Source organism: Ailuropoda melanoleuca, chromosome 8, assembly GCF_002007445.2.
Source record: "Ailuropoda melanoleuca isolate Jingjing chromosome 8, ASM200744v2, whole genome shotgun sequence".
Taxonomy (NCBI): domain Eukaryota; kingdom Metazoa; phylum Chordata; class Mammalia; order Carnivora; family Ursidae; genus Ailuropoda; species Ailuropoda melanoleuca.
In genome coordinates, this window is record NC_048225.1 from 97,191,173 (window position 1) to 97,218,694 (window position 27,522).

Consider the following 27,522-nt stretch of genomic DNA (forward strand, 5'->3'; position numbering starts at 1 on the left):
AGTGATTTCAGGTTGCTCAGTACCTCAATAATGAGTAGCCCCGGGGGTCTGGGTCATACCAGCCTCCGGCTCAGCTCACCTGGTCACTCTTGCAAGGATACTGCAGCAGCTCTAAGCTTCTCAACCTCAGACGGCAGGCTTCAACAGAGCGAGGAAAGGGACAGGGGTGAAATAAAGGATACAAATAAATTTCAAAGGGCTTTCCCCTGCCTCCTGGGACTGTGTTATTTATCAAGGGAAAACATATTTCCCAGAGAGCCTCAGCAGTTTTCCCGTTATATCTTATTGACCAGAAGTAGATCACATGCCCATCTGAAGCCAACCACTGGACAAAGGACCAGAATTCCCAGGGTAGGAAGGCGCCTACCTACCCAGGAAGAGAGGGGTGGTTTTTGAGCAGGTAACTGACAGCAATCACCCCACTTCCACTCAACGGACTCCACCCCTCATCCTGTACCATGTGGCAGTGCTCCTGGCTCTCTCACTCCTGCCCCTGCCTACACTTGCCCTGTGTCCCCATGTCCCCGTGTGTCCTCTTCCCTTTCCTAGCAGACTCACTGTGGGAACCATGGGGCTGCGGAGCCTGCGAACACTTCATCTCCTGTCTCCTCAACTCTCCCAAAGTCATGCTGGTGTCTCGGCCACCCTCCATCATCTCCTTCTGGCCCGAGTTCTCTCCCTCACTTTGATCCCTTTGCTGGATTTTATGCTTGGAGCCATCCCTTCCTCCTCAGCCTCCCCCCTGCCATTGCCCTCAATGGCTCTTCTCCCCCGCCTGTCCCTGAAGTGTCTGTGTTGTCCACAGCTCCTCCTTTGGCCGTTTCCCCATCATTCCCTACTACTTCTCAGCTAACTCTGTACCAGGGCCCCCAAATCTACAAATTCAGCCCGAATATCTCTCTTGAATCCGTACCCATAGTGGACTTGTATTACTAGGCATTTTCAGACACCTTAAATTCATCATCTACAGCACCGATTTCATTATCTACACACGCGCGCGCACGCCCACGCACACTGCTTCATTCCGCTGCTCAGAGAAGGTATCACAATCCACTGCGTCACCAAAAGCTGAAGCAGGTGGTGCTCCTCCCATCTCTCATCCCTGATGCTCAAAGACCACTTCCTGCTCGTCCCCCCTCCTCTCTACCAGTTTCCCTCCTCTCTGTTTGTATGCCGCTCCCCTGCCTCACACAGTCACCATCTTCTGTCTGGATTATGGCACCAGCTTCCTAACTGGTTTCTGGTTTTCTCTTCCCAATCCATTCTCTCAACATTGCCCCAATAACTTTTTTTAATATAAATCCGATCACATTATTCTAGAGCTTCCAACATCTTTCAATAGCTCCCCAGAGCCTAAAGAAATGGACCAGACTCCTTAGTAGAGCAGATAGGGCTCTTCAGGGGCCCCGCCCCAAAGTCACAAGCACTGTTTTTAGAAGTTTAATCTGCAGGTGTTGCGTCCATTCAGTGGAAGAGAGGACAGATGGTGACAGAGAAATCAGTGAAGACACTCTTCTCAAATACTGTTTTAAAAGCTCTATTATCAGGTTTGCAGATTTTGTAAGGCCATGATGCTCCCAGAATCCTTGAATAGACACAACACCTAATGAATATTGATTTAAAATGGAACTGTGTTCCTCTCCTTTGGGTTTTAGCTTTTCCAACTGCTTAACAGGATAGACAGAGTCATACAGCCCATAGATTTTGGCTGGGTCACTTGATTTCCACAACTTACTTACTCTGTGGCCTCATCTTAGAATTTGGAGGTAAAAATAAAGATACCAAGTAATTGGAATGAAGGGGTGAATGAAAGAAACATTTTGGACAATGAATGATAGGACCTGGTTACTATTAAAAACTGGGTGCCCAAGTAAGCTCTGTCCTCTGTCCCAGGGGAACGTAGCCAAGTTCTTGGATTAGAGAAATAGTAAAAGACATGGTAGTTTCATACAGAGGATGAGAGGAGTTGCCTGTGTGGGTAACGGTTTATGGGGGGTGAGGGAGGAGAGAAAGAGAACAGATAATGTTAATACACCACAACCACATCCAATAAAATAGAAATTGGGAAGCTCAATTTCAGATAAAGGCAACGAATACTCCCCTCTCACGTTTTCTTAGTACTAGAACCCCAGCTTTAAAAGGCAAAAGTCATAGCTCAGACAACGGGAAGTTTCTCTTTCTTAGGATCTGACAAAAAAGAGACAATAAGAAATGGAACTGGGAGTCAAAAAAGAGGAAGTCCTTTTTGGAGATGCACCTGGGAGATTCTCTAGCTGGTGGAAGGGAGACAACTAGCATGACTGAGCTTCTGCTACTCTCTGGTATAGTGCCTCACGCGCATTGCCTCATTCAGGCCTCATACTATAAGGGAAGAATGAATATTTCCATTTGTGGCTTAACAGAGAAAAAACTAGCCACATACTTAGTAAGGGACAAAGGGACAAAGATCTTTCTGACCCCAAAGCACACGCCTTGTCATCTCCCTATGACCATGAGCAGTCAGCTAGAAAGTCTCCTCTCCCAGGATAGTGGTTATCCTTCCAGATTCATTCATTAAACACGTCTTAAGTGGGTGACCAGGCACAGAGAGGCTATGGAGTAGCTGTGGTTCTGCTTTGGGGAAGGGGCATTCAAAGGATCCCTTAGAGGTCCCTTCTGGCTAGAAAGTTCAACAACTGTAGGAAACTGAGGGAGCCACAGCTCCCTTCGCTGCTGTTGTCTGTATCTGAGTAATTCTCCCCAGGGAAACGGCCAGAACAGGGAACCACAACTGGTAGCAGAAGAAGAGAAAGACTTGGAAGTCTGAGGGTCAAATTGGACCCTGGCAGGCTCTCCCCAGTTCCTGTGTTCAAGACAGCAGGCCCAGTATAGTTTCAGTTAGAGATGATGAAAAAGTTCTGGAGATGGACAGTGGTGAGGGTTGCACAACAAGTGACTGATACACTTAAAAATGACTAACATGGTACATTTCATATTGTATACAGCTTAGCACAATAAAAATGTTTAAAGGTCCACTTAGCAAAGCAAATTCTTGAAAACAATTTTTTAAATTTTATTTTTAAAAATTTTTTAAAAAGAATTTATTTATTTATTTGACAGAGAGAGAGAGAAAGCACAAGCAGGAGGAGGGGCAGAGAGAGAGGGAGAAGCAGACTCCCCGCTGAGCAGAAAGCCCAACATGGGACTCCATGCCAGGACCCTCGGATCACGACCTGAACCGAAGGCAGATGCTGAATTGACTGAGCCAGCCAGGCACCCCTAAGATTTTATTTTTAAGTAATCTCTCCACCCAACACGGGGCTTGAACTCACAACCCTGAGATCAAGAGCGATGGGCTCCATAGACTGAGCCAGTCAGGTGCCCCTTGAAAACAATTTTGAAACACACTATGCAACACTGCTTCTAAATGTACGCATACGCAGAGCATTGACCATTCAGACCACCATTCACACAATTCAGTTTATTTAATTTTAAGCTATCAGTACAAAGGAGGGAGGGAAGGAGGGAGGGAGGGAGGGAGGGAGAGAAGGAAGGAAGGAAAGGAAGAAAGAAGGAAAGAAGGAAGGAAGGAAGGAAGGAAGGAAGGAAGAAACTGTACCAAAAGCACCATTTATTACCTGTGGAAACAGTCACAACCACAGTCAAATTGTTTCCCTAAAGGCAACAATTGTCCTGGTTTGTTTCCCATCCATTGCATCCAGCACCTGATGCCTGAGGCGTCACAGTGCACATACAAGGAATGTTCAGTAAGGCGCCTAAAAATAAATGTAAATCATAAAGCCTGCTAAGTGATGATAACAAAGGCTCAGGACCAAGTCTTTCCAGCCTGAGTGCCACAGTCACCAGGTCACTCTGACCTTCCCTGGCAGGCAGCCCTGGAGGGCTGGAAAAGGTGACTTCCCTACCAGGATGGAAGGAGCCTGGCAGCCACGAAGGGCTGAGCCCCAAGGGGTGTCTCAGGTCCAGGCATGAGTGACAGTGACAGCAGCTTCTGACAAGGGAGAGCACCCTGGCAATGGGACTACTGGGGCTCCAGGACCAGGAGGTACCCCCTTGCTCCTTTGTGTCAGGGGCCGCCAGGCCACACAACACTGGGGCAGGCGGAGGCCTTCCAGGGAGGCCGCCCGTGCCTCTGTATCTGCACGTCACAGATATGGAAAGAGCAAGGTTTGAATAAAGATATGCAAACAGGTAGTTTCTATTCCTCCATGGAGCAAAAAGGAAAAGTGACTCACTCAGCGCTCTCATTGCAACCAGAGCCAGAGCCTGTTCCGCTGTAACGTGTCAATCCAGAAAACTGCAAGAAGCTCCTGGCCGGGGACCATAACTGCAGTCCCGAGAAAGAGAAGGAAGCTAGAGGGACTCGAGCCTGGACTCGCAGTCTCCCGCTCCCCCTCCTCCTCCTCCTTCTCCTCCTCCCCCCTCCTTCTTCTACTCCTTTTTTTTTTCCTTTCTTTCTTTCTTTCTTTCTTTCTTTCTTTCTTTCTTTCTTTCTTTCTTTCTTTCTTTCTTTCTTTCTTTCTTTCGAGTTTTGGGGCAGAAATTGCTAAGGACTAAAGTAGGGTTTGCTGCTGCCTCCGTGGCGCTTCATACCTATCTTCACCACCAGAGGGGGCACTTGCTCCACATCGGTGGTCTCTCTGCTTGGCTGAGAAGGTACTTTTAAGGTGAGAGACCCCTAAGGCCCTAAGGGTCATTTCAGCTCTCCCCTGCCCAAGTGTGGCCTGCGTTTACTTAGCAAACATCACCCCGTTTTAGATAAGGGAGGCATGCGGGATCATCTTGTCCCAGGCAGCTGGCTGTTTCCCCCACTCTTAAAAGAATTCCAGAAATAGACTCCAGCACCTCGCTTGGCGGCGTTACACGGCTGTCAGTGTTGGCTGCTGGCTCCCCACAGCCCCTGAGACAGGAGCCACATAAGGGCAGGTAACCCCCGCTCTTGGTGACGGCGCTTTAGCCCCTGCAAAGAGAGCCGGAGTTCCTCTCTCCTGCCCAGGAGACCCAGGCACCTGCTCCCATCCTTCGGGCCACCTCACAGACCACCCCTGAGAGCAACACTCAGACCCTAGGTCTGCCAGCCCAAATCCTAGAGCCCCTTTGGGCGCCTCTTGAGCTTCTTGTTCAAAGAAGCACCCTTTGTGGGGGTGAATTTGGGCTCATGAGGAACCCCATTTAGAATCTACTCCCACCCCTCCTTGCCCCCAATGCATCTGTCTTTGCTTCATTCCATCTGCTGTCCTCAGGGGAATGGCTAATTAAATTGAGAAGAGCTGGCCTATTTTTGGTGTTTTTCAGCTAAGACCTGGAGGAAAAGCCACAAAGTTTGGAAAGAACCCCAGGGAGACTAAAAAGGCCTGGAGTTGGCTGGTTATTCTAAGATTGACAGGTCCTGAATCCCATAGGCTGTCTGCTCCAGTTCAGGTTGGATCCCAGTCTTCGGGTCATCAAATTTGAGGATGGGGTAAACACTGGAGGAAGGGGAGATAGTCTCCTGGGTGTTCTGGATCCCTGCATCCTAGGAGAGACAAGCTCATTTATTTGGCCTTGTATTTTACTGCCGAGTCAGAGAAGCAAGTGCAACAGTTTTAGGGAGTAACACTGTTTCTCTGGAGAAGGATGGCAGGGCGTTGGGATGAGGGGGTGAGATGTGAAGGCACGCAAGGGGTGGAGCAGAGGTACAGATCCCTAGCTCATGTTCCTGCATTTGGACAAATATTGTGTCCTCCCAGAAAATTACTTTCTACCCAAAAAGAAAACTCGTCATGTTACTCCCTACATGAAAACACCCTTTGGTTTCTTATTAATCTGCTTAACTGATGAACTCCGGAACTGGACCTATCACGTTCCTTTAAATCAGCCCCAACCTTTCTCACCAGATTCAATTCCTGCCATCCCGTGTTCTAGCCACCCTGAGCGTTCCCCTCTCCTTTCTCACCTCTTGCTAAAATTCCCACACATTTCAAGTCCTCTGCCAGGAATTCCCTTCTCTGCCTCGCAAATTCTACTCCCTGATGGACTCGCAGTGCAAGTGTCACTTCTCTGAAGCCTTTTAAACGCTGCTAGGAATTAGTCACTGTCTCTGCTGTGGGTCTCTAGAACTTTGCTAATCCCTCCATCACACCTGCGACCAAACACATTACAGTGATTTTTGTACTTGTCTCTGTTTTATGTAAAATTTGCCCCTTGAGAGCAAGGAGTGTGTTTTGTTCATCCAGATAGCCCGAGTTCCCAGCAAAGAGCCAAGCGAATTTTTGTTGATGAATTGCTTGATCAATTAGGACATCACTCTTGGAGGTGGAGGAAACCTGTTCTTTCAAGAACCCAGCAAGGAAGGTAGCTCAGAAAAAGATCCTTCCCAGGTGAGGTGAGAAGTAACGCGTGGAGTCAGACAACTACGGTCCGATGGCTGTCTTTGTCCATGGCCATTATAAAAAATCTCAGGGGCGGAAGATCTGAAACTTGACCCTGGGAGGATCCAGCTGCTAAGTGGCACTCTGCCACAGCGAAAGGAAGTACTCCCAGCCTTTTGTTCACCTGTCTTTCCAGCCCCATCTCACATTCCCACTTCCTCCAAGAAGGCTTCCCTGAACACTCGTGCTCCTGGCTCTCCAGCTAGAGTACCAGATTCTTTCTTTATTTTTTTTTTAAGGTTTTATTTATTTATTTGAGAGAGGGAGAAGGAGCAGGGGAGGGACAGAGGAAGAGGAGAAGCGACTCCCCACTCAGCAGGGTGCCCGTGGGGCTCAATCCCGGGACCCGAGATCATGACCTGAGCTGAAGGCAGAGGCTTAACTGACTAAGCCACCCAGCCGCCCCTAGAATACCAGGTTCTTGAGGTGCTATCCTCAGTGGACAGCACAATGCTGGTGCATGTTTTGTGCCCCCAAATTGTTTATTGATACTGATGGAATTGCCTGCTTAGGATCCTAGAGATTGTGTCCTACGTACTCTATCCCTCTGGATCCACTCGCCACGCGTCTCCACTGTGCTCTGTGCCCTGGGAGTTTGGTCTTTTAGGGTGACACCAACCAGCCTCTTCTCCCCCAGCTTTCAGTTAGGTTTGGCCAATAGGGGGCTGTGGGAGGAAGAGGAGAAGGCTGCCTTTTCATCCCCTTGCTTCCTCCCTGCCGGCCAGGGTTTGGCCCCGCCTGTTTTCCTCTACAAATGGCGCTCTGTGGTGTGGCCGCCTCCTGCAGCGTCCTCGGCAGCCATGCTCTCTGAAATTGCACCAACCGTTCCCTGGGCCAATGTGGCTATCCCTTGGGTGCTTCACTGTCCCTTAATAGTTTCCTGTAACCCTGCCCCAGTTTTGTAAATAGCCTTTTCATCAGACTCTCCCAATTACTCCTCTTTGAGTGGGGATTAGACACGGTGGCCTTTTCCCCCCTTGTCTAGCTTTGAGCCTGTCAGTGTTCTCCAGATGGCAGTTCCACGCTGGTGCTTGAGCCCTAAATTGGCTCAGAATCAAATTTATTGATTACATTCCAGGAACTTACACGATTCTGCATATGTCCCATTCCCTACCGATTTCTTAAATTTTCCAGCCAGAGAAAATGAACCTTTGTCCCCAACCTTAGGAGTAGCCTTCATGGAATTCGGAGTTCCACAACAGAGCTTGAAATCACAAATAATCCTGTTCCTTCCCTGGATGTTCAGTGTTTTTCTGAACCAGTTAGATATGCAAATGTGGAGTGGATTTTGTTTCTTTCTTTCTTGGGGGGGTATCCCAATCTCTCCCTTGAACAATCAACCATTGAGTCAATAATCTTTGGAGCTGTTGAATGTGCCCCCCCCCCATCCTCCTAGTTCAGGCTCCTTGAGTTCAGGTTTCTTGGGGCCAACAGCTCCTGCTGTCTGGGCCTCCCCATTCCGCAGCACCACGTCATCCCCAGATGGCCATCCAGACCCGCACTGCAATGAACAGGCGTACCGGGGGCTGCACATTTTCCACCGTGATACATGGGGCGTTTTTCTCACCAGCAGGATCTAAGCAAACGGGTCTCCTGGCTTAAGGTTCCCCAACTTCTCAGGAGTTCAGATGTGAGCAAGGGGGCTTTAGCTTGCTGGATCGTTTCACCTAGTTCCAGGAATTTGGTAAACAAACAAACAAACAAACAAAAAACCTCTTCTCCTGGGAGCCTCTCTGTGTGTTGCCCTAGATTGCCGGGGGCCCTAAAAGCCAGATCCAAAACTGGCCGCCTAAAGGGAAACTGAGGCCTAGAGAGGGGAAGCAGCTCTGCCCTGAGTCCCTGAGTTGCTGGAGAGGGTGCATGGGGGAAGGGAGAGCAGTCAGGTATTCTGCCAGAGGTCATCAAATGCAGATGTTCTGAACTGAGAGGGGTGGGAGTGAGGTGCATGCAGGTGGACAAAGCTACAGGAAAGACAAGATATGGGTGTGTGTGTGTGTGTTTGCACGCCCACTGGAAACAACAGCTTTGGCCAAATTAAGACTTGTCTGTGGAATTTGAGTCCCCGTTTACTCGTTTCAGCTCCTTTGTCTACACTGCCCTCCTGGGGGTTATCACCCTTTCCCAGTGCCAGGACATGGGGTCCGATAGTTTTGCCTGGGGTGAAGTCCCGCTGGCTGGCTCCCTCCTGGCCTGAGTTGCCCCTTCCCACTGCTCCTCCCTGTCCAACCCAGGCCCCATGAAAAAGAGCTGGCACCCTCGCCCACACAGCTCCTCGTGCCAGATTGAGACACTTGAGCTGGGAGATTACCGGAGCTCTCTTTTTAACCAGCTTGGGCTCATGTGACTGGCTTTGGTCCAGGCAGGCAGATGCGGGCCAGCCTTCCAGGCCCGGCACACGCAACTATTTATTTCCTCCTGGGTTCTCTGCAGGCAAGAGCTGGCGGGGTGGGGCTTTCTCATTGCATTTAAGCCTTGGCTGATGCCATCGAATTTGCCCCTTCCCCAACCCTGTAGGTAAAAATAAACTCCCCATTTTGGCACCTCTGGAGAGCGGGATGGGGCAGAGGAAGAGAGTCACTGAGAATGCAGGGTAAACACTGCATGCGGTGGGGGTAGTGGGGTGAATGGAGCACCTTCTTTTGATGGCAGCAGGGACGAGAGTCTGACTCCAAACCATGGCTCAGCTACTAACCAAAGGGACAAGGGTGTTTGGTGTCTCCAGCGTGGGGCTCAGTCTCACTTTGTCTGTTCGGAAGAGCCTGGGCACCTTTCATTCATGATGTCTCAGGCTGGAGGCATTGCAGACAAGGGTGGTCGGTCAGTGGGGAACGTGGTCATGGCCAGTGATGGAGAGGGGCAGCCACCACAAAAACCTTTTATTGACCTCCACCTTACCTTTTCCTTTCTTTTTTTTTTTTTTTTAACTCCTAGGGCACTAGTGCATGTCTACATCATACATATCTCCTTGAATTTCAAATCTGCCTGAGCTTTAACGTGCACCAAATTTTTGAGCAAGGACTTGTGTCTCAGTCATGTTTGAATTGCCCAGCACAATGACTGGCGCACAGAACCCAGGAGAGAATAATGGAGAAGGCAGGCAGAGAAAAAGGGGCAGGGGGCCTGGCGCCCCTGGGGGAGCCCCTGTGGAGGGCGCAGTTGCGGGAGGACAGAAGGACACTGCCAGGGATGGGGGGGAAGGGGAGGCTGCTGTTGCTCCCTTGCGGGTTTCTGACTTTACCTAGCATGACTCCAAGATCCCAGATTCGAGAAATTCCAGTTCTGCCCCCCCCTCCAGCCCCAGCTCCACCCAGGCTGTCCGGGCTAATGCCGCACCTTTCTCCTCTCCGGGGGAGGTAGTAGATTTCAGCGCCCGGAATAAAGAACCAACAGGGAGGATTACTCTCTCTTTGAAATGCAGCTGCCTCGGGCCAGGTTGGGCTCGGAAAGGGTAAGAGGGGTGGGGTGTGTGACACCACAGTTGGGAAACAGTTGTTCCTGCAGGAAGACTGGCCGTGGAAGCTCCTGACCCCTGTTATTTCGGCAGGATGGAGGGGAAGCACCTGTGGTCCGCCCCCCCACCTTAGCCCCCAGAGAAGTCGGAAGCCTCCCCCGTCTCACTCATGCTGCTTTGCCTGGGCGATTCTTCTAGCATTTTGAAGCAGAGAGCGATCTGGGGATCCAAGGAGAAGAGAGGGGCTCTTGAATGAAGAAGGTTCCCCGAGATGGAACTGGAACCAGGACAATGTGGGACAGCTGCTCAAAAACTGCAGAACATGATCTCAGGGAGGGAGTGTGTGAATCCATCCCAAGTATTCACCTCGGTCTCAGGCTCTGACCGGGTTTGATGATGGGACCGAAATAAACAATGTCGATATAGCAACCAGAGAAAACAGCAAAGCTAGCCAGCAAGCTGTCGGGGGGAGGGAGGGAGAGAGGAAGAGTGGTAGGAAGCTCTGGTGCCTGCTCCTTCCTCCTCCCCTGCAGCCGCTCCAGATAGTCAACGTGGGACAGAAAGGATGTTGGAAGAGGGAGTACCAGGAGCCAAACCCCCAACCTGAAATCATGCTGGAGAAACCCCAAGGGTGACCCCAATCTCCTCTTCCAGGTCAGAAATGGACAGGAGTGAGAGCCAAGTAGCTCTGGGAGAGTGGCTCTTTCTCACCTCCATCTCCCCCATCTTTCTCCTCAGTCAGCTCAGAACAAGGGCCTCCCACCATCCGCAGAGACCCAGAACATTCTCTTCTGAATCTATCTCCCCTCCCTGCCCCATTCACTTACAGATTTTCACAAACTGAAAACCAGAACAGAGCATAGGTAAACTAGGGAGTTTTCTCTAAGCCTGGCTTTTGTTAAATAACAAAACCTATGAACATGGGGTCTGCAGATGCTCCCTGACAAACGCCACTAGACAGCTTCCCCACCCCCACTCCCCAGCAGTTGCTCAGTAAATAAGTCACAGTTGAAAGAGTAAAGGCACTAACAAAGGCCTGTACAGACGTGCTTCAGAAGGCAGAGATGTTTAGGCTGGGGCTCCACCCTGGGAATGAATAAGGGTTCTCTGCTGTGGTCTGGATTGGGTGTCCCGGGTCTGCTCCTGCATCAAGAGCCTGTCAGCAGCAGAGGCAGGGCTGGGCAGCCTTTGCAAAACAAGGTCAAATTGTGGCCCGCTCATGCTATGGGAAGATCGACATGAGACCTTAGCATTGTCACAGTTAAGCTGCAGTCACTTCAGATTTCTGCCTCTGGACCGAAATGCCATCCTGGACAATGAAGAGCAACGGGGACAACACGAGTGTTCTCAGTGCCATTTCATTGTCTGCTCTAAGCTTTAAGTTCTGAGGAGCCCCGGGACTGTCCTGGCTTGGGGTATGCCGGATCGTGGGGAAATGTGGACAGCATGTGGAAGGCTGATAGAATTCTGCCTGGCCTATAGTTTCTCTTAATGTGCAGCTGCTTTCATGTGAGTACGGGAAGGCCCTTCTCCAGCTTTAGGCCAGGCTCCCAGAAGGCAAAAAGCCTGTTCGAGAATCCAGAGGACGATTCAAGGGTGGCAGAAGGCAGTCCTTGAGCTCAGTGTCCACTGAGTTCCCGCACTGAGCTCCTGTTGCCAGGGCGATCATGGTGCAGGGCCAGATCAGAGGCAGGCAGGAACGAAGTTGCCCAAGGGCCATTAAGAACTGTTTCCCTTTCCTTCCATGCCCAGTTCCCTAAGGCTTTATTTAAGTTATCTGAGTGGTACAAGCCCTCAGCCTAAGACAAACACTGAAACTCCCCAAATAAAACTGTACTCCTTGAAACTGCTTGTTAGGATTCATCCTTAAGTTAAGCCTGGGCCCCTGAAGGCTAAATGTCTGAAATCCTGATGGGAGGGGGGAATTCTCAGGGCCCCTGGGAAAATGACCATCCCTACACAGCTTCCCATTTCCCTTTTCCACAAAGCCAGTGTGTATATCCCCAGCCTCTGGCGAAGGACAAGAACAGGCAGAATCTCTGCCAGGCTGTCTCTCATCCCACCCCTTTATTTCCTTTTTTGAGCATGTTCTTTCTCTATCATCGTCAGCATTGATAACCCAGAGTGACTGGGGCCCACTCACCATACTGGGAACACTTCAGGGTATGGTACCCAGGGCCAGCTGAGGAAGTCCTCAGACGTGGTTTTGGAACAATCATGAGATGCTGAAAAATTCTCAAAGCATTTCATCTTTATTTATTTTTTTTTAAACAAACACCCCCCTCCACCCCCAAACAAAAGAAAACAAAACAAAATCCATTGACTCATCCAAGCCAAACTATACTTTCCAGGGGAAACGTGTCAGCAGATTCAAATGAACAATGATAGAATCCCATGATACCAAAATGATTCAAACCTGATGCTTTAGAGGCTGACGTCCTGAGCTGAAATAGTCATGGGTCACCATCTGGCCTGATTTGGGGCCATTCTTTCTTTTCTAGCTTATTCGTGTGGTGGCAGAGGAGGTGAGACTCTTTCTAGTCAACAGGCAGGCAGTCTTCTGTTATAGAAAAATTATGACAGTCTAGGCACGACTTAGCGGTTGGTGAGCTATATTAAGAATCATATTCTCTCCTTCAAAGTCTAGACGATGTATTTGTAGCTCTGGCTTATCTCAGGGGTTATGGATCTCAGGGACCGGAGCTTTTAGCCCTTACATGGATGGGCTCGCCGTGACTCTTAAAACCTCGCCTCGCTGAAATGAGTGGGCCTACTTTAAGAGACACTTGGAGAGGATTACCTCTATTCACATTAGGGTTGAAGGCCGGGTTTGGAGGCAAGTTCTTTTAAATTCCTGGGCTTTAGGAAGTACAGGTTGAAGATGGAAGTGGGGCATGTTGAACTGAGGATATTAAGAATATTATTTAGAACTGGGAGGCTGATCCTGGCAGAGGACAACTCTTCCTTGATGCGCCAATCCCTTGTCTTGTCTCGTGTCTCTCCTTATTTGGAAGACTCCAGGTTGTTCGTATCATGGATGGCTGCAGTTGCTCTGCGTATGGTAAGTCGCAGCGCTCTACAGACCAGTCATCTCTCCAACAGGACTGAAGACCTGGAGGAAAACATGCTCTGTCTGCCTGGTTCAATGGCTAAGTACTTATCCTTCATTCTCAAAGGACAGAAAAGTGTACAGAGGCAGTCCAGACGATCGTTGCCACGTTTCCATCTTCCACGCTGAGGACATCAGATAACAGATGCATGAGAAATAATTAAAAGTTTTCCATGGTTCACTAAAGCAGTAGGAGTCCTCTGTCAGGAAAGCTCAGAAGCATTTATCAGCTGCTACCTAAAATTTAGCATTTAACTTTAATTATGCCTACTTAGGAATTAGGCAAAACAGAAAGTATTTCAACACGACCAGCTGCTACAGATCCAAACTGTTTCACAGTTGAACTTTTAATTTAATCCGTTTTTTGATCATACAATAAACCCCACTCTTAACAGATTAAAGGTCAAAAAAATTAGGAGTATACTGACATTAGCCAGCTAACCCATCTGTCCCAAACCCTCTTAAAACACCTAGGACTCGGGACACCTGGGTGGCTCAGTTGGTTAAGCATCAGACTTGATTTCAGCTCAGGTCATGATCTCAGGGTTGTGAGATCGAGGCTCTAAGCTGGGTGTGGAGCCTGCTTAAGATTCCTTGTGTCCCTCCCTACCCCAACCCGTCTCTCTCCCCTTCTAAATAAACTGAAAAGCAAAAACTAAAGCCAACAAGAAACCCCACTGAGGACTAAAGCATGCTACTATAGTCATAAACCAATGTCTTCTGGGGAAGAGCCAGGCTACACCCTCTCCTCTTTCAGAGTCTCTGAGGAACAAAAACAGAATCTTTAAGTCATAATTAAGGTTATGGCTGCATTTTTCACTATTATCAAGGTGTCAAGTGCTGGACCAGAAGGTGGTGTCCTCACATAATCCTCCTCCGGTTACCCTTTCTCAGGAGAGATTAGAGACTGGAGATTGTGCAGGTCAATTTCAAAGAAGACAAGGCGAGGACATTCCTGGTACATGGAGGGAAATGAATCTCCATCCCCTGCACATGATCACTGGAATTACAACTGGTTAATTTAGAGCATCATGAAGAGATGGGCACGCCCATTTGAAGCTTACATTCCAATAAAGGAGAAATCATGATAGCACGTGATGAGCGAACCGATCAATCACTGTGAGGACAGAAGGTAGGACAGAGTCTGATACGAGGAGCAGGGTTTAGCTGGATGAGCCAATTTCCCGTGTGAAGGGAAAAAAAATGACTTTAGGAATAAAATAAAACAAAAATTCCTACCCAACTCTTTTCACGGTGTCAATAGCAATTTGGAAACTTAGTTGAGTCTGTCAATTCAAAAATCAGAAGTCAACCAACTTGACCTGTTTAATTGAAATGACCGGAAGAACAAAAACGGCTAAAGAACAACTCAGTAACTGTCAGTAAGACAGCCCGCATCTCTGCACTAACTCTGATCCAATTCAGTCCCTCTCTGCTGGGCAGGGATCCAAGTGAAAATGTAACAGTGGCGGATAAAAGGGGGCGCTGGTTAACAGCCTCTAAAAATTACAACTTGCCCCTAAACTTGAAACCAACTCATACACCTCCCCAAATCCATCTGGCACGACCATCGCATCCTAAAGCAGCCCACTCTCCCCAAACCTGACTCGGCTGCAGAAGACAGGCGTGCCAGCCTGGATGACTCTGCTCTGTGTCACTCTCTAGGTGGCCAAACTTAGGCAGAACCACATCCACCCACCTTCCCAGAGCTTTCTAGAATGTCTATGGTGTGAGGGGTTGCCGACAGCCTGTCACTTGGCCTGGTTTCAGTGACCGAAGTCGACTGAATGCACAGAAATAGACCAGGTGCCAACCTCAGTCGACTGAATGCACAGAAATAGACCTGGTGCCAACCAGGTTCCCGTCTCTCCCGTCACAGCCGGTGTGGGCTGACCAAGATCGCTCACGACAAACACGAACAAGTCCTGGGCACAGATGCGTTTGGGGCAGCGGTCTCTTTAACACTGTTTGCCTAAAAGAGCAGGTCTTCCGCACTGATAACAACGGGCAGAACCACCTCAACAGGTGCTCCGCCGAGATAAGGTGGGGCCTTCTGGCACCACTGCTCCCTTAGGCGGAGCGCTCAGCAGGAGTTAGAGGGACCCCGAGGAGGTGTGTTTTCCGTGGCCTTCTGTAAACACCGAGTGAAGGCAGTGATTCAAGTTTTAAGTCGTGCAGCTGCTCAGTCACCGGAAGAACCAGGACATGCCCTTTTCAAGAGGCTGAGGCTTCAGGGTGAACGCTGGGGCCCGGGGCTCAGGCCACGCTCTGGACGTCGGTTTCCTCTCGGTTTTCACGGCCTGGGCCGTGGCAATGAGAGTACTTACGGGTAAGGCAGGAGTCCCTTCAAGGATGCGCCCCTGGCATTTCTCTTCTTTTGGTTATGCTGTCGCACGGTCATCTTATGATCATCTGACCTTACGGAGTTCGCAGACTAACTTCTACGGTAAAAACGGAACTGGGTCATCCTGAGAATGGCGTTGAAGAAAGCAACGGTCTACCTCAGAGCCCGCTCTGAGGACATGTTCGGACATACTCTTGGAGGAGGGTGGAAGGAGAGGGGAAGGAGACAGCAGCATTGCGTTACTCAGTTATTGTACCTTCTCCGCCCTTCCAGGGAAGACATTTGGCTAGCAGTTAGCTTCACTGCCGGCCCTTGCTGCTTGAATCTTTGCAGGGAAAAAGAAAGGATGTTGAAGTAAAGGAAAAGAAAACGGGTTACCACCGGTGACTGGATTTTCTTATAACTGAAGTTCACTCAGAGTCTAGGGAATAGTCTTCGGCTTAAATTGACAGTGGGGAGACTGCGGCATGCTGAGGTGGCAGAGGGCTGGCAAGAGAGGAAGGACGGCAGTGGCCGTGGTTAAGTTTCTCTGAGAGCGATCACTTTTATATGGAAGAAGTCCGTGGAAATGCAGCGAGTTGGCTGGTCTCCAGGGTCCCGGGAAACTTGGGAACTGCGGTTTGTGTGCTGTTTCTACCTTTAACGTTCAGCTGGGGCAAAGAAGCTGCTTTATGTTCCCTGGAGACAGGGGTGGTAAAGTGATACATAGGATTTAGTTTTAAAAGCAGCGCTTGGTAAAGTGGTAGGACATCTATAAGGTGCTTTCCCCAGGAAACAAATCAAGCAGAAAAATCATGAAAATAATAAAAACAAAATGAAATTAAAACAGCACACATCACAGGACTGAAAGAGAAATGAGTCACTGAGAAGCAGTGACACCACTTCTTCAAGTGACTAAGAGCTTCTGGAACCTTCCCCTGCCCCGTATTCTGCTGAGCCCTTTCACCTGGGATGAGCCCACAGAACGGCCTGCTGGGGCAAGGGGGCCAGCTGCGACTCTCATCCAGAACTATGGCCGTGTCCCAACCTACCGCTCTGGAACAGAGGCTGAGGGAGACGAGAAGTGACGAGTGGTCAGGATACACTTCTCGGGGCACCTTGTATCTTGAGAGAAAGGGACTTAAACCAGTAGCAGCATACGTAAGGTGATGTACATCCAACAAGAATAACGAAGATGCACTGACCTATAAAAAGTCATTTAATGTACATTCCAGGATGGCCGACACAGGCAAGTTAGGTAATTAGCCCTTGAAGAGTTCTGTTACAGTCATATAAAAATGTTTTGCCTTGTTAAAAAAAGAAATCTAGTCTAACAAAAACATATCCACCAATGGGCTTGTATTTCTTCCCCATGTTCAGGTCTGCAAGATAATTAAAAATACAAACATATACATCTCTGAGCACAGCGCTGTCCGTTAGCTAATGAGCTTTGGCAGTACACTGCACAGAGGTATACCACCATTGGTTTCTGACATTAAGTTAGCTTTAAGCTTATTGGCTATTCCGACAACTGGAGGCAGCTTGGAACCCAGTCCCTGGAAAGCGTTTGTGGGATTTACCACCCGTTTTCCTGACACCTTTTCAATGGTGAGAGGTCTGGGCACACACTTACTAATCCATGGATGTCTCAGTGCTTGAGCTGGGGTCAAACGGGCAGAGGGGTCCCAGTGAAGACACCTTTTCAAAAACTCTATAAACAAGTAGTCATCACATCCCTTCAGTGCTGTCACCCAGTCTTTGCTGCCTGGGGGACCCCGCTTTTTACCCCTACGTGAGCGACCCCCCACAAGTACAACCCTCCCGTCTGCCTGAGTAGTCACAGAACAGTAGCGAGGTAGGCCCTTGGAGTTAATGAAGTACTTGGCACGTTTGGATTGCTCCAGAAGTTTTGGTGGTGGCATTCCTAGCAGCTCCATCATACAGGCCAACTGGTCTCCTTCATCCTCTCCCGGGAAGAGAGGCTGTCCTGTTAAAAGTTCTGCAAGGATGCAGCCAAAACTCCATATGTCTATAGGCGTGCTGTAGCGGCTCCCTAAGATGATCTCTGGAGCTCTGTAGAACCGAGACTGGATATATGTGTAAAGCTTCTGGTATTCGAAACAGCTGGACCCAAAGTCAATGACCTTGGTCGCACTGCGCCCATGGTGTTTCAGGAGAATGTTTTCTGGCTTCAGGTCACAGTGAATGATCTTATTTTTGTGGAGAGCATCCAAGGATTGCAAGATGGATTGAGCAAACTTGCGAACTAACTGGACGCTAAAACCCTGAAACTTGTTTTTTTTAATTAGCTCATAAAGGTCTATGCTCAGCAATTCGAAGGCCATGCAAACATGATTCCGGAATGTGAAACTTTCCAGCATGTGGATGACATTCATGCTACCCGTCTTGTCCTGCTTTTTAAGATGCTCCAAAATCCGGATCTCCTCAGCTGCTTGACGATGGAAGCGCTTTTCATTGCGTACCATCTTTAGGGCCACATACTGTCGAAGTTTATGATCGTAGACCCGGGCTACTTGCCCAAAACTTCCCTTGCCAATAATTTTCAGCACCTCATATCGATAAGCCAGATGGTCACGAGGCACATGAATATAGGCCCCATCTGCATCATCATACCCGCTGTTATTGGGACCACCGATCACTCCGTGTCTTTTTTTGGCATTTGGGCCCACAAAGTAAATTTCTGGGTAATTGATGATTTCCAGCTTCTCGTAAGCAGTGAGGTGGTGTTTGTATTGCTTCAGTGCTTGCTCTGGAGTCAGTGGCACCACTTTGGAAGCTTTGGCTGAACTGCTGGGTTTCACCGCATTCAAGCTATCTGAACTTTTACCCTGAGAGTCGGGAGGAGAGCATTTTTCAGAGTCGTTGATGCCATCTGACTGAAGAGTATCAGATCTTCTGTTGCCAAATTCTTGAAACAGCTGTTCTACTTTCACCTCACCTCCATTCAGAAAGCGCTGAGTGTGATCTCTTGGTAACTGCTCAGCAGTGATCTATGGAAAAGAAAAATGAATGTGATGGTAAAGCCGCTAAAACAGTGGAAGGATGAAAGATTCCTTCCCCTGCCTGAAGGACAAACTGTCCAGTCACGTAGGTTACAACGGCCCAAAGTTGAGATAAGAAAAGCAGGAGTCTCTAGAGACTTGTGTCATATTGATCTTCAGAACCCCTAAGTATTATGGCCACCTCAACCCCCAATATATGCCTTGCTTCCTACGAGAGAGAATGGTCTACTTACGGAACCCTAAATGTGCTAAGTTCCTCCTAATAGGTGTGTCTTTCTGCCGAGAGACTTATCACCCCACCCACTCTAATCCTGCACTCTTTCAAGGCCCAATTCACGTCCCCTCCCTTCCATCTAGAACTACTCCAAGCCCAGGCTAATTAGCCTCGCATCTTAACTGCAGCTTTTCAAATCTGTACCCCGTGATCTGGCACGTGCTCACATACCATACTGTCATATTGTTTACTGTTTCAAGTGTCTTCCCAATTCTGAAGGACATATATTAGAATCAAAATATGCATATTAAAGTGTACTGTAAAAAAAAAAAAAAGAAAAGAAAAGAAGAGAAAAAGAAAAAAAAATATGTCCCATAAATAATAAAGCACCATTAAGGGGCAGAGGGAGGATCTGAACCCAGGTCTTCTGTCAGTCCAACACCCTTCCCATGAATACAACCTAGCACCTGTACTACTCTCCACTAGCGCTGAATGATGGCTGTGGCCTGGAATCAAGCAAGACCTCTTATCTACTCCCAGGTCCCCCTAAAAATGACTGCATGCTTGTAGCTCAGCTCACTGAATCACAAGAGTTCTAAGGCAGAGAGAGCTCCTGAGATCCTCTGGGCCAATTCTTGCTGTATATGATGAATAACAGTGAGAATCCAAGGCCCCAGGGGATGGGGTGGGGGGGTTCTGGTAAACTCTCCGGAAGAGATAAGAGTCTCTCTTCAGTGTCTTTCACCTACACGTACACCCACTCTTCCTCGTACACCCACTCTTCCTCGGCAAAAGCCTAGGTGATAAAGGCGTATTACTCTTTTTGAGTTTGCTTAACATTCTCCTTCAAGGAACAGTAACTCCCCAAAGAAAGCTCTACTTATTCCTCTGACATGAAGTACAGTTCTATGAAATTAGATGGAGGAAAAGAAAAGCAAAAAAGAGAAATACAAAAAACTAAACGCACTAAGAAAAATTCAAGAGGGTGCTAGAAGGAAAGAGGGAAACAAATGAAAAGGTAATATTCCAAAGTGGCCAAATCTTTAAAAAATGGAATTTTAATATAACCTAAGAAAACAGTACATGGCCTATTGCCTAAATAACAAAATAAAAGACAAAATATAAATAGCAGAAAAAAGATGAAAAAATTTAAGTGTTGGCAAATTTTACATATAGCTGTAGTTATGAGAGCAGGACTTCGCTCCTGCCTGCTCCTTTCAGGTCACTTAATTAATTTAAACATTTATGGAGTCCCGTAGTTACAAAAACAGGGTAGCACCTGATTGCACACAAGTGACGCAAGTGATACAACTGTAACCACACTTGGGCAAGCAGCGTTTAAGTCAAGAGATGACATAGGGACTGAGAAAAATCTCTCTGATACCAAAACAGAGAACTATCACTGGTCAAGAAAATAAAGCAGGCCTGCAGACAGAACCTAAATACCCTGCTAAGATGTAAATATTACGCAACATTTTTCTTAGCAGTAATTAAGTCAAATTGCTCTTCTGTACTCAGGGCTGAAAAAACAGAAGAGGGTCCCATTCATCTATCCCGCCATCCATGTGCTGGTCACAGGAACCCTAACTGTTCACTGTTTACAAGTGCTAAACAAAACAAAACAGGTGTTCTCAAGGAACTACAATCCAGGAGGAGATTGGTTTGACTGAAGGAGGGAATTAAAATTGTTTGGGTTTAGGTAGATCTGTATAATAAAAGCGAAACTTTGCATCCATCTCAGCCAGTTTTCCTTAAAATTTTTACTACCTGACTTCAATGCATCTCCATATTTACTACGAGTGTACTGGGGACATGTGCCGAAGAAAACAGATGTCTAATGGCTTAGGTTGGAGTCTTGGCTATCCTGCTTAAAAGCTGTAAGTCCCTGGGCAGGTTGCTTGACCTTTCACCCAGTTTCTTAGCCTTCGTTTATTTATAAAATGTGCATAATACCTACTGCAGGATGCTGTGTGAATCAAATTATAATTAGTAATACATGTGAAGGAGGCTTAAAAGCTATAAAACATTTTATAAACACTGGTAGTAATTAGGCAAAATTCTCAACATATTAAGCTTTAAACTATGCGCCCTCTCTTTGCCCTTTCCGTTTCTCTCTTTTCTCCGTGGGACCTCCTTCGGTATCTCCAGTCTCTCTCCACCAGACATCTGGCACTACACAGGACCCCTGCAGTACACCGACCCCCACGGCAGGCCTTCCTTTGGGATGCATGGAAATACCTCACCCACTTCCTCTCCGACATAAAACCTGCTTTCAATCTGCTATACAATTTAAGGTGTCACCTCTCCAAGATACTGGAACTTTAACAGAAGATCAGTGCCTTAACCCAAAGGAATGACTCCCTAGGAACCGTGGTCATCAGTGACAAGCTGGTAGGAAAGTGATTTGAGGGTCCGTCCCTGGGCATTTTACCTACTCTGCCTACATGTAAGACTGTGCTGGCTCTGGAGGGCTTCATTTCTGTTTGTGATAAAGAGAGGGTCTCAGGCACAGAACATTAATAAGAACAAATTTAATTTTCACAGAACTATTACAATAAAATTAAGGATGTCATCTGGATTTCCTGACTCATGGTTCTTCCTCACAGTGAGCCTAAATCCCTCTCCCTGTACACTGAGTCTTACTTTGCCCTCTGGAACTACACAGAAGTGTCCAAATTTCATGTAAGAGTCCTTCCGATACCTAACAGGGGCTGTCCTGCCCCCACCTTTTTCCCTGGGCTCATCATCCCATTACACCCTCTATCTCACATGGTTGCGTACTACCCCATTCACATCCTCCACGCAAGCTGCACTTCATGTCTCTCTGAGGTGTGGCTCCCAGAAAGAACCATGCTTCAGGTCCGGTCCACTGTGGATTATCAATGTTTGACTCTCCAGTGAATCTGAAGAATTCCAGGAAAGAGTTTTTCCACACAGGGAGGGGTTCTCTTCTTAGGTTTCTTTCCTTTCCTGTACATAATTCAAATACTGGCCTGAATCAATTATGTATCAAGACTGTTGTGCTATAAATAAAATCTTCCTTCCATTGTTCTAGGAGAATCTACACTTTGCACGCATGGTAAAGTATAATAGTTATAAATACTATATGTTTCTAGTCCGTAGTTATAATCACAATAACTGAGCAATATATATGACCAACTATACCAATTATTTTCTTAATTATGTAATTATACCACAGGGACAGATAATGCCAGATTAATCATGTTTTATTTAAGAATGCTTCACATACACCGTTAGTTTGGAGGGCTCCTGACATCTCAAATAGAATCCTCAACCAGAGCTTGTTGAGAAATTCTAAGAAGGAACATCTCATCCAGACATGAAACACTCCATCCTCTTTCCCTAGCTCTTGACCCTATATCTGCAACACAAAGCTTAACCCAATAAAAGCCTGTAAGCAGACGATTTATAGTATGCCATGAGAACATAATAACATCTTAAATAAACAATGAAGCCTACAGGCTTTGTGAAAAGAGCAATAGGGTCTGGGGATGGAGTCATGTCAAAATGAACTATAAATGTCAACAAGAGGTCAAAGAGCATTTTTTTCAACAAAGTCTCCAAAGACACCATTAGGTTAGAATGAAAATCCTATGTCCCCAAAAAACCATTACTCTGTAATATTATACAGTAAGAAATTCGTTTTGATCCTGAAACATACAATTTAATTGACCTGCTGGGAGGTGATTAGCATTGACTCTAAATTGAAGTTAAAATGAACTTTTAAGTCACATGTTAATGCACCAGCCCAACTGCAAAAAGTTTCCCACAGAGACATGCTAACTGGCAGCCAGTAACCAAGAAAACTGATGGTCAACCAGAGGAGTATGTGATTCTGGAGCTCTTAGAGGTTTTTCACGTACTAAAGAAATAAGCTTGCTGAGAATGGAAAGGAAACTTCCTGTACTCCAGAGAACAGATTAAAAATAGGGTGACCAGCCTTCCAAATATATTTAGCCAATACTTTGTAATATTATTAGCCTTAGAACTAGTGAAAATATTGATTTTAATAGCAAAAGCTGACAAAAAGTTGGGGAGGGCTATGCAAAATGCATGTAATTTTTTTTGAAATATAGAAACAATTTGAGGTCATAAACACAGAAATGTGAAGAAGAAATTACAAATTAGTATATTCAGTTATTCAATTTGTTCATTAGGTGATATATGCAGCAAATGTTAAAGTCACAGGATAGCTTCTCCCTGTCCTGGAACTTGTCCAAACCCTGTTCTCCCTACTACTCTGTGTATGCTGAGGGAATATGAATTCATTTTTTTATTACCTTAAGTAAAAAAATGTCAAAAGCTAAATGTCTGCAAGCTCCAGAATGATTAAATGCATCAAAAACCAAACTGTACTGTTCAAGTTTTATTTATGATCCATAAAGTGATTCTCCATAGCATATTAAGAAGCTACGACTGCATTTCCATCCTGCAGGAAAAAAACACGTGCAGATCTATGAATTCAAGGGTATTTTCTGTTTCTGGTTTTTGTTAAAATGAGTTTTTATAGCACACTGTGTCATTCTGTAACAAAATAAACATTCCCTAGATAAAAGTAGCTTATTATTTTTTTCCTAATGCCACATATTTATCCCAGTGATTGAAAGGAATGCGTGTGGCTCTAAATCAAAATCATTCTGTGAAGCTAAACTTGGACCACAACAATTGTTATTTCAAAGTCAAGAGAAATCAAAAGGAAACAAAAGAGTCTGGGTTGCCAGTGAGATGTAACTGTACCTTGGGCATTAAGTAGCACTTCCGTCTTTCCAAGACAACCAGAGAGCACAGAACTACTTTACTTACATTTAGTCTTCGGGGTAGAGGCGGTTCAGAAGGATTGCAGAGTACATTTGAACAGGGTGGACATTTGGTTTCATCTATCATCATGAAGGTATCATAGACACCATCCCCCAATCTAGTTGAAAAGATTACAGATAAAATCTGTAGTCACTGAAGTATATAAACTTGTATTTTCAAAACATTCTGTGTCTTTACTGCCTCACATCTGCCACAAATAACTAATGCAAATAAATGTCTACACTGCATGTTGGCACTGAATATAAACAACTTGGGTATTTGGCAAAAGAATAGAGGAAACCCAGCTTTTCTTCTTTTTAAAAAGGAAAGCATTTCTAGGTTTGCATTTTGAAAGAGTTAAAACAAGTCTTACTTTGTGAATGTTGTTAAAAAATAGGGACTATCAGGGCGCCTGGCTGGCTCAGATGGTAGAGCATGTGACTCTTGATCTTGGGGTTTTGAGTTCAAGTGCCATGTTGGGTGTAGAGACTAGTTAAAAATGAAATATTTTTAAAAATAAGGAAATAAAAAAAACCAGGGACTATCAAAAGGATCTCATTTAACTTATCCTTGAAAATAAAGGCTAGTTTGAATCTGAAGCCTAAAAACTAACCTAGAACAGGAAAAGAAAGAGAAAAAAGGCAGAGGTAACGATATTTTAAAAGTCAGAGACTTGGATTCTAATCTCAGCTCTACCACTGGCTGTACTACCTTCTTCCCTGAGCTTGTTTTGCACGTTATAATGGGAAGAATAGTTCCAGTCTACATGCAAGAAATAAAAGGTCTTCTTAGGGTTGTCTTCTTTTTATTATTTATTTACGTACCTACTTAACATCTACCTAACCTGTAGAAACACACAGTGAAAAGCACAACAAATACTAAAGGGATTCTCTACATTACAAAATGTACTGAATTTCACTTCTTCACCACTTCATTTTCTGGTGGATGGTGGAAGCTAAATGCTAAACAATTAAGGGCCACTTCTCTGTTCTTTATGGCTATGCCTCCACCACAAAAGAGGGAGGGGATTTATTTAATCTATAAGATGGTCCTAGATAATGTATTTCATCTGCCATTAAGAACATGAATTTCCCAGTCATACACATCGCAGCCTTTCACTGTATCATTTTTACATAATATACTACAAATATACTACAAATAATGATCGGAATGCAGGGGAAGAATTTTTTAAAAATCTTTTAAAATATGCTGAAATATTTGTTTTTTATTTCAATATTTAAAGCTGTCTTTAGAAACTGTTTTGTAAAATTAAATCTAGAGCTTTCTTAATTGATGTTATAGAAATACAAAGAATATCTAAAAAGTCCACTACAAATATATTTGGAATATTCTTTTAAAAAACTAGCTAACATTCTGATAGCATTATTTATATCTTTAATGGAAACTGCTTCTCTGACAACCAAAAATTCGGTATGTGACTGACTCTTTGCCAACAGCATGAATAAAATAAATAAAATGGGACAGGCGTCCACATTTATAGAGAAAAAGACATTGAAGACCTGCAAGTATTCCTATAAATAGGCAGAGGAAATTACCCAAAGGAAGTCTGCATGCAAATGAAGCGGGTGTGGGGTGTGGGGGGGTATCCCTTGTCTTCTTTTCGGTGTAAAATACAATGCAAGATGCAGACTCTCAAAACAGGATCCCCAGAAAGCCCTACTCAGCACAACCCTTCACCTGCATATCCGAAGCCAGACCGCACCCCTCACGGCAAAACCCCAAGAGTTCAGCCCTTGGTTATCTGCTCTGAGCAACAGGGCTTTCGTGAAAGGTACTGCTCCCTGCCTCCCCCAGTTTGTTAAAAACCCCCACAAAAAGTCCCAGCTTCTTAGAGCTCCTTACCCTAACTCCGCTCTAGCCCCTTCCCCGGATCACGGTGGGCTGGGGGGAGGGGAGCTGACGGAGGGGAAGAGGGTGGGCCGATCCCCGGGAGGCGGTCAGAGCCCTTCCCTCGTCCCTCCTGCTAGGGGCTCACTCCAATCTCAGCCCAGGCCTTCCCCGCACCCCCGAGCTCGCCAGCCTGCGCCAGCCGCCCACTCGGGCGCCCCCAGCCCGTTACACGGCGGCGCCGTTACCTCCGCTGCTGGGGCGGGAGTCCGGCTCCAGGCGGCTCCGCATCCTTCCGCCCGGGCCCGCGAGCCGTGCCTCCCATGGGCTAGCTCGGGACCCCAGGGGGGAGGGGCGGCGGTTGGAGGGTTCGGAGGGCAAGATCCGCTTGCGCTGGGGCGGCTGCCGCCGGGGCCGCGACGCTTCCCGAGGGAATCTCGTCCAGACACTGCAGATCCGCGCGCCTTCGCTCTCCACTCGCTGAGCCGGGAGCGGGGAGAGAAGCGGCAGGGGCGGGAGGGGGAGCGGTGTGGTCGCCTAGCAACCGCGGCACGCCCCGGGAAACGCCTCTGCGCAGCTACGCGATGACGCACGGGGGCGGGGCCCGAGGCCTCTCTCCTCCGAGAGGCGCTCCCCTCGGCCGCTCGCGCAGGTTCCGGGAGGTTCGGGGAGGGACGTCGGTCCTTCCCTGTGCGGCGCGTGTCCTCTGGCAGAGTGAGGGTTGGGGGGCTGCTACCGTGGGGGGAGAAAAGCCCCGAGAGAAGATTTGTGAAGGTAGCAATTAGTCCCCGATTTCTGCCTCGGAAGTGCGCCCGCCCCTCACCGTCTACTGTCCTTCGGCACGTTGTAGCCTGAACTTCTAAAACCTCCCTTGAATATGTATTTTAAAAATGAATGAAAAAAATCTGTAATTTCCTTAGGCTTTCCCACGGAGGGGTTTCTCCCCACCCGCTGAAGGTTAATGAAAGCAATAATAAAAAGGTAGGGAGCAGTAATAATAAACTCATTTAGTGACACTGTACCAGTGCTTACATTGTTTTATTTAATCTCAGCGACCACATTATATGACATCCGCCTTTTACGGATTTAAGTAGGATCCAGAATTTAAGCTGACATTTTTCTGACTCCTTTGTCACGGGATTCCGCGGATGATAGGGCGCAAAGAGCGGTTTTACCTACGAGGAAACTGAGGCCAGGGGAGCCCTGCTTCCCCAGGATCTTCCAGTTGGGGCGGTCAAATTCCCAGCCTTCCTTTGGCTGCACCAGGCCCCCTGGAAGGCTCTTCCTGTTTTTTTTCTTGGGAATATTTGTGGAGTTTGTTTCTTCCTCTTCTGAAAAATGAAGAAACCTCAGTAACCCTAATGTTACGTGGATTTCGATCGTTGGAACGAAAGTGAGAGGGGAGGAGGTTAAAATAGAAGGCAAGTGTGGTTTCCTTGTGCGTGGTATCTAATCGGATTTCCTTGAACCTACGGAACACGAGGCCGACAGACCCTCGAGGCGAGAAACAACCGTTCTCAAAATGCCGAACAGGGGCGCCACCTGGTGGGGATGGGGACTCATTGTCCCAAACCCGCATAGCAGAGTCCATAAATCTGAAAATTTCCATCCAAGGCTCATTTCCGTGTGACTAAAAGTCATATTCCCTGTTCTCATGCCTCCAAATAAAAATGTCCTTAAAGATTCAAAGGCTTTTCACTTTATAAATTAAGACTGTGTCAGGTTGGGGAACTTTAGTCTTTGTGACCATGTTGCTTTAGTTTCTCAATGATATAAATATAAATAAAACTTCTTCCAGTTCTTAAAGTTATTCTAATTTTATAAACAAGCTTTTGTGGGTTTTTTGATCTTCCCAGCCGCACCCCACAGCAATCCTGCTTTCATATGGGTTTGTGTTAAGTCTCCTGTAGAAGCTTTTGTTTGAAGAGAGCTCCATGGCAACAAAAAGTTTGGACTAGATTGCTACTGAGGTCCCTACCAGCTCTACGATTGCAAAATTCGACTGAATAATCCCTGTTCTTAATACTTACCCGGGCACCCTAGACCACTTTACTGCCCTGAACATTCAAATGGGACTTGCCCCCACAAGTTTTCTTGCCTCATTCTGAATCACTGCTTTGAGAGTTAGGCATCTCTGGTTTCAGACATACCTCTGTGACCCAACCTGAAGCATTCCTGCTTCCCTTCCTGCTCCCGAGGTGGAAAACAGAAGCTTTCTTTATCTTTAGCCTGTTGTTCCCATGGTCAAGGAAGGAAGGATTCCTTGGAGGTGCTGGAGCTTCATGGATCTCTGACCTTAGTGGTCTAAATACTTTCCAATATTTTT

At 46.9% G+C, this 27,522-nt stretch overlaps 2 protein-coding genes across 3 annotated transcripts in view; one reads left to right on the forward strand and one right to left on the reverse strand.

The window, feature by feature from the left end:
* Window positions 1-16,494: 16,494 nt before the first annotated feature.
* Window positions 16,495-25,670, reverse strand: DYRK3 (dual specificity tyrosine phosphorylation regulated kinase 3). Of its 2 annotated transcripts, none has more exons than XM_034666970.1 (3): window positions 25,445-25,670; window positions 23,355-23,466; window positions 16,495-18,304 (listed from the first exon to the last, which is right to left on the reverse strand). In XM_034666970.1, the coding sequence occupies exons 1-3, from the start codon at window positions 25,519-25,521 to the stop codon at window positions 16,730-16,732; spliced, it is 1,764 nt and encodes a 587-aa protein (XP_034522861.1). In that variant the 5' UTR covers window positions 25,522-25,670; the 3' UTR covers window positions 16,495-16,729. The 2 variants fall into 2 exon arrangements, with proteins under 2 accessions (XP_034522861.1, XP_034522862.1); XM_034666971.1 differs by lacking the exon at window positions 25,445-25,670 and adding an exon at window positions 25,212-25,431.
* CFHR5 (complement factor H related 5) overlaps window positions 25,008-27,522 on the forward strand; it is a 136,657-nt gene continuing 134,142 nt past the window's right edge. The window contains exon 1 of the mRNA XM_034666966.1: window positions 25,008-25,140. The gene's annotated coding sequence lies outside the window, so the exon portion shown is untranslated. The remainder of the gene's footprint in view (window positions 25,141-27,522) is intronic.